Source organism: Aythya ferina, assembly GCF_964211825.1.
Source record: "Aythya ferina genome assembly, chromosome: 3".
NCBI classification, from domain to species: Eukaryota; Metazoa; Chordata; class Aves; order Anseriformes; family Anatidae; genus Aythya; species Aythya ferina.
This window is the reverse complement of record NC_140298.1, coordinates 93255-102818: the sequence shown is the minus strand read 5'-3', so window position 1 is coordinate 102818 and position 9564 is coordinate 93255. Positions and strand designations below refer to the sequence as shown.

Here is a 9564-nt window from a genome sequence, read left to right as displayed (position 1 = left end):
ATATAAGCAGTGATTCATGCAGGAAAACATGGTAAAATAGGCAGGTCATGTTTTGATGATGTTAAAGAAGTCATACTAAGAGAAGTATGTTTTTTTTAGGGGGGGAAGTGAAGGGTAAATTTATGGATTTTGTGTGACAACGGGTAGATTTCCACAAGCACCCAACAGCTCCTGTCCCTTAATACAGTGGGGAGGACTTGATGTTACTGTTGTCAAATCTGACTTGAGAACAGGAAACACACAAATACTGGTCAGGGTTTCATTATCAACAAAATGTATAGTTGCACAGGAAAATGCCATCTTACAGGCACCTTCCTTGAAAGCCTTCAAAGGTAGGGATTCTAATCAGCAAATCTGAAGTATCATAGAATACCCTGAGTTGCAAGGGACTCACAAGGATTACCAAGATCAACCCCTAGCTCCACACAGGACCACCCAGAAATCAGACATACATCTGAGAGCATTGCCCAAACACTCCTTGAACTCCAGCAGGCTCAGTGCTGTGACCACTGTCCTGGGAGCCTGTTCCAGTGCTCAGCCACCTCTTGGTGCAGAACCTTTCCCTAACATCCAGCCTGACCCTCCCCTGCCACAGCTCTATGCCATTCCCTCGGTTCCTGTTGCAAGTCTCACAAATGTGGGTTAACCCCAGACCAGCAGCTAAGCATCAGTCAACGCATTGCTCACTTTTCCCTGCTGCTCTCAAGTGGGAGGAGAAAGAGCAAGAAAGCTCATGGTTTGGAACGAATATAGTTTAATTAGCAAAGGAAAGAGGAATAAGAAAGGGAAAAACAAAACAAGTGATGAAAATACAGTCACTCACCACCTGCCACAAATAGATCAGTGTCCTGAGCAATGTCTACCTTCCTCGAAACTCCCCTCCCCTCATTTTATATTGCTGACTATGATTATATGGCATAGACTATCCCTTTCATCAGTTTGAATCAGTTGTAGTTATGTCCTCTCCTATCTTTTAGAACACCCTTGACCTTCTCACTGTGGGGGAAAAAGAGAAAGCCTTGAAACCGGGTGAGCAGTGTTTAGCAACAGCCAGAACAGCGGTTTGTTTAAGGTGCAAATCCAATATATAGCAGTATAGGGACTGCTATGAAAAAAATTAACTCCATCCTGGCTATACCCAGAACAACAAGCTGCACTTTTCACCTGTTATGCATTGGTAAAATCTACAGCACAAAATACATATACTTCTGGTATTGCAGGTGAAGATTCATGCTGGCCCAAAGTTTGCCTCTTACTCAGCCCTTCAGAAGTGAAATCTCTCCGTGATGAATATGGGGATCTGGAGTGCTGCACTGAGGTTGCGGATAGTGTACAAGAGGCTGTTGAACATATCCACAAGTATCGAAGTTCTCACACGGATGTTATTGTCACAGAGGATGGTTTGTGACCTAATCTGTTTCCTTAAGCTTCTGCTTTGGTTTCACTGCGGGCTCTTGTTATTAGCATAACTACTTACATTGCAGTAGTTTCTCTTATCTTGGTTCTGTAGTAAGCATAATCAGCCGGAACCCTATGAGCTACATCTATCTATAGTTGTGCTTAATTCAAGGAAAACATGTTGTGTGCCCTTATTCCAGGAGGTGAAGGCATGTGTTTGAGCAACTGGCCAACGGCAAGTCAACACATGTTCTTGTCAGGTAGGCTGCTTTGTGTTCTTGTATTGTACAGACTTACCACGTCAGACAGTTTTGCAGAAATGTCTCCTGAATCCTGGAGTTGTCTTCAGGCCTCTGAAGGAGGAAGAGGTGAGCTTCTATAGAGGGAATAGGGATTGTGGGAAAGATCAGACTATATACACTTTGTCTTCCCACGTCACTTTTAAGTCTTGCAAACAAGGACCACAAGCATTTATTTTTTTTTTATCTCTTCCAGTCCTTTATCTCCCCGTTCCGCATCTGTAGTGTAAAAGCTGCATGTATCTTAGTTCCCAGTTTCTTGCTCCTTTGATACTGTGAACTTCTGTTCCTATGTGCCTCTCTGTGCTTCTTCCACTCCTCCGCATGAGGTTTGAACACTCTGCTGCTTGAAAACATAGCTAGAGCTGCTCCCAGCCAAAGGATGACTCTCGATACAAGCCTAAAACTTCTGAGAGTCAGCTACAGTAAGGTCATTTTGATTTGTGGCTCATCCATGTGAGATTCAAGCAGGCATCTGTTTTCTGCACCTTCTGCAGAACTTAAATGAGTAGCACTGAAAGGCTTGCTTTTGATACTGTAAGCCACTACCTGGTGCACCAGCGATTTACTTGGGTGTGTACTGGAGATAGAGTTCATCTTTAGCATTCGTCCCATTGCTCTGGGTGACTGACTTGCAGCTTACAGCTGAACATGTAGTTTAACCATCTGACTGCAAAATGTAGCTTGGGGCTGCTGTCACTTCTCCCCAGTCATACGACTATCCCTGTTTGCAAGGTCTAGACTGTAGTAAGAATTAGACATCTTTTTACTTTCTTCTTGTCTTTGCAAGCTCCTTGTAATATTTACAGTTGTGTCTATGCGCTAAATGTACTCTGAAGAAGGTGTGTGTGAACATGTTTTAATCCAGGCTGTTAAATGCTGTCTGATAACGGTGCAGGTGAAAGTTCTGCTATTGCATCTGTTCACGGTATGAGACTGTGCCTGTTGGACTGCATGATCATTCTGTATATACTGTATCCTATTTTCTGCTCTGCCTCTTTCTCAAAGAAAACAGCAGAGTTCTTCCTCCAGCATGGAGGAAGAACTCAGTGCTTGCGTTTTCTGGAATGCCAGTACCCAATTCTCTGATGGATAGAGATTTGGACTCGGGTAAGTGCCTGTGGTGTGCAGGCAGCTAAGCACCACAAAGCTGTTTGCTCACTCAGCAGTGTGAGAGGAAGGAAAGACTGAAACAAAACTGAGTATCAGTTACCTAAATAAACACGTGCACGTACTAGGAATTGCAGAAGACAAGGGAAACATTAATTCCTGAGGTAGAAACTACTAGAAATCTCTGTAGTAGGCTTGAACGCGCAGTGCTCTGCGTGCTAAAAAAATTGTAATTAGGGTTTTATAAGATCATGCAGTGGTCTCTTTAAGAAGAGGGAAGGAAAAAAAGGACATAAGATTGCGATCTTGACTAATTTAGTTCTTATGGTTCAAAGGGTAAACCCTCAGACGAATGCATGATATACGTAAGACATGCGTACCTTTCTGGCTCACTTTTCTCTCTAAAAGTGAAGCTGTAACAGACAAGTATAAACATTCCAATTTATAATAGTTAAGTTCCTCTAATCAGAACAGATAAAAATCACTTCTTACACTTGGGGAGGAGCGAAGGAAGGGAGATCGCACTGAATGACTGCTTCTACATAAAGATGCAGAGCTATATAGTACAAAGTTGAATATCTTCCGAGGATCAACTGCCTTTACCTTGTGTGTTTTCTACAGTTGCTGAAGTTGGAATTAGTACTTCTGGTATCCATGCACGTGGACCAGTGAGAATACAAAATGGTTACTTCACTACAAAGTGGTTACTGAGAGGGGACAATCATGTTTCTGACTTCTCAGAGCATGGGAGCATGAAGTATCTCCATGAGAGCCTACCTCTCCCTCAGAGAAATACCAACTGAGAACATTGTGAGAAAATTCAGGGTTAAAATGTTTATTGAAGATGTTCAGGCTTCAGGGTGCTCTTTGGGGAGAGAGATTTTGTTTTTCATCTCCGGGATCATTGGTCTTGGTCATTGTGCAGTACAATGAATATGAAGTGATCCTATCCGTGACACACATTATTTGCTGCTGTCTGTTGCTGTTTCCTTAGATAGTATCTGCAAACTGACCTTGCTTCTGCCAGAGAGGTTTCTTCAAAACATACAGATACCATAAGGAGAAGTTTAAACATCTGCTGCCTTCTTTTCCTCCTCTTGCTCCCCTCCAGCAAAGATGCCTGGTGGTAGAGTGTAAGTTTTTTTTCCCTGTCTTTACTTTGAACAGCTGTCTTGGTGAACAAACTTGGTAGCTTTTCTTTAGTCATGTGATCGTGGCAGCTCTTGAAAGCTCTGAAGCTTTAAGACACTTACTGTCTTTGATCGCTCTGCCACTCCTATGCATTTGGAACACATAATTATTCATTAATGTTTCGACCAAGCAACCTTTTTTACCTAATTTCATTGTATTTTTGACAACTGTAGATAAATAGCACAACTGTATACAGCGTGAACTTTGTTACCTATTTCTACCAGATATTTATTTCTCGTGGGTTTTATATAAAATATAATCCCTCCAAACCCATCATCCAGATGCAGTACTACTTTGAAGTTTAAAAGAAGCCCTGAATAAATGCTTCCTTTTGCATACTGGAAGAAGTGAACTCACATGTGCATGCTGCAGCCAGGGGCTCAGTGCAGCCTTCCATAGGTCAGGGTGGTTGGAGTGTCAAGGTGGGTGGGGAGGGAGTGGAATGGTGCCACACTGCAAATGCTGGCAGGGCAGGGAGAGGGGTGGGTGCAGGCTGCACAGGGACATCCTCTCCTGTGCATCAGTTTCTTGCTGCTAACTTGCCTCTGCACGCTTTGTAGACTGCTGGCATGTGCATGGTGCTCAGGAGCCGACACAGTGGCACGCAGGGCTTGTCTGGGCATCTGGGTGTCTGCTGGGTAGCCATGTTACCCCCACTCACCCATTTCAGACCTTTGCACTCTACTCTGGAACCCTGAGAGAGACATTATGCCCCACACTCCTTGTGCTTCTATGCTCTCCTGAGACTTTGTGACAGCTGCTTGCACTGAACCTGCACAGCATTGCAACCACAACTGGTACTGCCCATCAATGATAAAAGCACTGTACTGCAGCACCCAGGTTTGTATGCCTGCAGTAGCATTCCCTGCAATTCCTCTGTCCAGCTACCACTGTTACTCCTTCCTCTGTCCCACTTCTCTCTTGATCTTTTTTGATGGCAGAGACCACGCGATGGGGCTGCCGCGCTGGCTCTGGGGTGTCCCAGCAGAGGGCGGCAGGGAGTGTCTTGCCCCGCAGCACGCTGGGAGTTGTGGTCCTCAGGTTGGCAGTCGGCCACGCTAGCTTCCGTGGCACGCTGGGAGATGTACTTCCGCCTCGCTGCTTGTCTTCCAGGCTGGGAGTGGCTCAGGGACTGAGGTCACTTGACCTTTGGAATTGAATTGCACAGAATTGGAGTGTTTCCAGGGAACTGTAATACACAATAAATGTTTGTTCATTGTCTTTTGTATTATAAAAACAAGGAGTTCTGTTTGAGGAACGGGAGTTGTGAAAACTCCCTGCTGAAGTAAGGAGCTGTATAATGCTTGGCTAGACACTATGAAAATTCTTTTGCTTAATGTAACAAAAAAGAGAACCCCCTCCCCTTCTCTCCTGCATCTCAGTTGCCTCTTTTGTTCAAAGACATTGCTGCAAAGCTCATGTAACCGTCTCCTGATAAGTTGCTAAACTAGTGTATCAACATCCTGCCTTCCTGTCTCACGCTGGGCCAACATGACCAAATAAAAAAAGAAGTTGAACCACAACGCGGAGGAAGACTACGGCCTTCATCTTCACGACCACCAGAGGGACAGAGACGACCCCCTAGCAACAGTGCGCGCAGTCGCAGAATATACCAGGATGTGCTGCGTAATCTCGGAATTACCAAGCTATAAAAAGGGACCCTGGCGGGGGTGAGGTGCGCGCCGTTGGCAGAGCCGAGACTCCCCGGCCGCCCAGCGCTGTTTTGCTTGCTGTTGCTTACTCAATAAATTCCTATTATTAATGCAATGCTCTCTGAAAATTAATTAAGGGGGCAATTTATAACAAATTTGGTGCCGTGACTCGGATGAAGGCAATCTGATTGAAAGACCTTCGGAGGGGGCGCCCTGCTGATTTCAGCGGCCTTCGCTAGGATTACTTTCATTCAAATCCTTCACCGACGAACCCTAAATTCGGCAGCAAGCAAATAAAGCTGGCAACCCCTAGTAATCTTTGTGTACGAAGACCGAACGAAGACTCAGGAGTGAGTAAGTATAGGCCGGTGATCCGTTCGGTTGGGGTTGGGTATCCTGGAGCGTGTCGCTGTGAGACGTCCAATTGCGGACGAAGCGATTGTGGACCCCTCAGTAGTGCGGTTCCCACATCCCGCAAGGGACTGGGCCACGAAAAGGGGGAAGCGATTTGTGTGTGTGTGTGAAGGCGCTCCAGAAGATGGGACAGAAGAAGAGTAAGCCTTCTGGTCCCATGGGCAGGGTAACGTCTGATGTTAGGTTACCCCGGGATTAATGATTAAAAATTGGGAGGATTCCCCTTTTAGGCGGGGAAGGAATAAAGTAAAAATGATACATTATTGTGTTGAAGTTTGGGGTGGTAAATAGATTCGAGGAGACCACCTTTACTGGCCCGTATTTGGGTCCTTTGAAGATTGGGTTTGCCAGGCCCTAAATATTTATGTAAACTCAAAAGAACCTTTTAGTTTGGAAGAAAGTGAATATGCACATTTGTGGATCAGCTCGGAAACTTGAGCCAATTTATATCCTCTAAAAGAAAAAGGAGGGAATGGGAGGCACAAGAAAAACCGAGAATTAGAGATCCCAGCCCCACAGCCTCCCTATATTCCACCACCCCCACCTGCAGCCCCTCTGACTCCCGGGCTTCCTAATCCGCAACCCCGGGGAGACTCTGATAGTGACTCTGACTCTAGCGCTCAGGGACCAGTGACTAGGAATATGTGGCCATCCCCATTAACTCTGGGGACGTCCAAGATTTTAAGAAAGAGACAGGAGGAGGGTAAGCGAGCTTTAATGGTAACTGGTATAATGTTTGAAGCTGCTGAGGAATAATTCTAACTGGAATAATAACTGTACATTGTATATTGTATATATATATAAGCCCGGGCATTTTTGTTAAAGTGTTCTTTTATACATATGTTAATATGTAAATATGTAAATATAAAAACTGCCATTGAGGTGTATGTCTAAGGGAACAAAATTTGCCCAGGCATATTATCGGTGCATCAGGTTTAAATGTCCTCAGTGTAATTGTCTACAGGCAGTTAATTTACAGTGGTCTGGTTTTACTTGTGTATCTGTATATTGTGGATTTTGGAGGGATTGGGATTGTCTAGTAAAGAGCTTCTAGTAAAACGGTGGAATATTAACCACTGTAGATTACAATAGGAAAAGTTCAAAGCAAAGAAATCCAGAGGAAAAGACTCCTATGATATGTACTAACACATTGGAGGGATATAGTGGGGTGAGAGGGTATAGAGAGTAAAAGAACCCTTATCAAATATTGTAATCAGTGGTGGCCACTTTATAAACTAGAGAATGTGATTAAGGAGGTATTGGGGAGGCATTGGGGAGGCAAGGACAATCCCCAGACATGGACTGTATATCTCGAAACAAGACACTGGAACTCATGATAAGGAAGCGGCAGACGGACAGAGAAACAAACGTAAGGACTATAAATCTCAAAACTGGACATTGGAATTCATTATAAAGATACAACAAACAGAAGAATTAGCAACAACCAGCTCTTGCAATTAAGAAACATGCCAATTCAGCAGATTCCTGACCAAAGGTGAAAAGTACACTGTGAGGAAGACTCGGGGTCTTCCTTCCAAAGACCCCTGCCCACAATTCTTGGGAGGCTCTACGCAGGTGCAAGGTGCCAAAAGGCTAATTAGCATGAGAAGCGAGGGAAGGCGGGGATAGGTAATGAATATGTATAGGCACTTGTAGAATATTGATAGATTGATTGTATAAATTCAAGACTGCTTTCTGCTTTGGGTATGCACGATAGGTGGAGAGATCCCCCGTGCATCCAGCGCTGCAATAAAGAATATACCACTTAAAGGAATTTCGGCTTTGATCTTTGAATCAGATGGAGCGGAGTGGCCCCTAAATGGAATTACTAATTATAACACCATATTACAGTCAATGTTGTTTTTGTGGAAGGAAGGAAAACAGGATGAAATGTTGTATATTGATGTCATTTCAGCATCTTGGAGGGAAAAGGTACGGAATTAAGTTGGCCCCTGACTGAGCCTTTGATGTCGGCATTAGAAAAGTAAAGGCTAGAGAAAGATAAAGGAAGTGTTAAAAGGTTTGTTGAAAGTGTTAAAGGTATTCGAAGTTGAATGAGCAGGGAAAGGTGATGTAGGCATTATCTAAGTAACAGTCTAGAAGTTTTGGTATGTTTGCATATTTGCTGTGGTGTCTGTTCAGTTTCCCAAGCATCGGGGAGGGGGGAACAGCCTGCTCCACCAGGGGCCTCTCCAGCGGCTGCAGGGGGGCTTCGGCTCCAGCGCCTGGAGCGCCTCCTCCTCCTCCTTCTGCACTGACTTTGGTGTCTGCGGGGGGTTTCTCGCTCTCCCAGCCGCTGTTGAGCAGCAGGTTTTTGTTTGTTTCTTTGTTTGTTTGTTTTCGTGGATGTGCTCTCACAGAGGCACGGACTGTGTTGCTATGGCTTGGCTCTGGGCAGCAGTGGGCCCCTTTAGGGCCAGATGAAATTGTCCCTTATCTACCACGGGGAGGTTTCTGTTTTTGTTTTGTTTTGCTTTGTTTTGTTTTTTCACGGGGGCTGCCACTGCAGTTTCCCACTCCCACACCCCTCACACCCCCCGAACCTTGCCATCAAATCCAATACACTGGGGCAGCTAAGTCATTACTGACTTGTAAAGTATCAGGGATTAAATTAACTAGTGAAACCCTAAATGTGATGGGGGTAGAAGGGGCTGGGATAACAGTGCCACTTTTGGGGGATACCAAGCTGAGACTAGGGGATAAAATGATCACTAGGCAATTATTGTATGTATCCAAGGCAGAGACTAACTTGTTGGGAAGGGATTTGATGATTAAGTTGGGCATTCAACTAGTAAATTGTTAGACTGGAATAACAGTGTTATTAATGGAGTGCTCTCTGGCCCTGAGAGCAAACATACATGTATATTCACCTCTGACTGGAAAGACCCTGAAATGGGGGCGGAAGCAACAATATAGGTGGACAATTTTACCTCAGGGGTTTACAGGGCCACCTATCTATTTGGGTAAATTCTAAACAAGATTTTGGAGCAATTACAACCTCCCAAGGAGGTATTAATGTTACAAATATGTGGATCATTTTAAGGAAAATCGATACTCCCTGATGGGAGAGAAATGCTGAATAAAGTGATAATGAGGCAAATATTAACTGTTTTACATCAGAAGAGTCATTGGGAGGTGCAAGCAATGTGTGATGTTGTTCTAAGAAAGCATGTCTGTGTAGGAATATATACTTTAGGGAAGCACACATGCAGAGGATGTACTACTATATGTCAAAGGGTAAATAAAAAGGTCTTCTGTAACCTATCTAGAGGGGGACGGGAGCCAGGGCTTTGACCTTTCCAAAGTATACAGGTAGACTTTACTGAGTTACTTGTTTGTCCTAATCGACCACGTGACTGAATGGGTGTAAAGCTTTACTGCAAGGATTAAAGCAGGCCTTAGAGATTGAGTGGGATTTTCACAGCCCCTGGCACCCCTCCTCTTCTGGAAAGGTAGAGCGAATGAATGGTGAAATTAAGAAACAACTAACAAAACTTGTG

At 44.4% G+C, this 9564-nt stretch overlaps 1 protein-coding gene across 1 annotated transcript; it reads left to right on the top strand.

Moving 5' to 3' along the window:
* The first annotated feature begins 980 nt into the window (after window positions 1–980).
* LOC311434497 (uncharacterized protein) lies at window positions 981–5219 on the top strand. The gene is made up of 5 exons (XM_084514695.1): window positions 981–1029; window positions 1221–1400; window positions 1599–1766; window positions 2706–2807; window positions 3429–5219. The coding sequence occupies exons 3-5, from the start codon at window positions 1610–1612 to the stop codon at window positions 3608–3610; spliced, it is 441 nt and encodes a 146-aa protein (XP_084370821.1). The 5' UTR covers window positions 981–1029; window positions 1221–1400; window positions 1599–1609; the 3' UTR covers window positions 3611–5219.
* Window positions 5220–9564: the final 4345 nt, after the last annotated feature.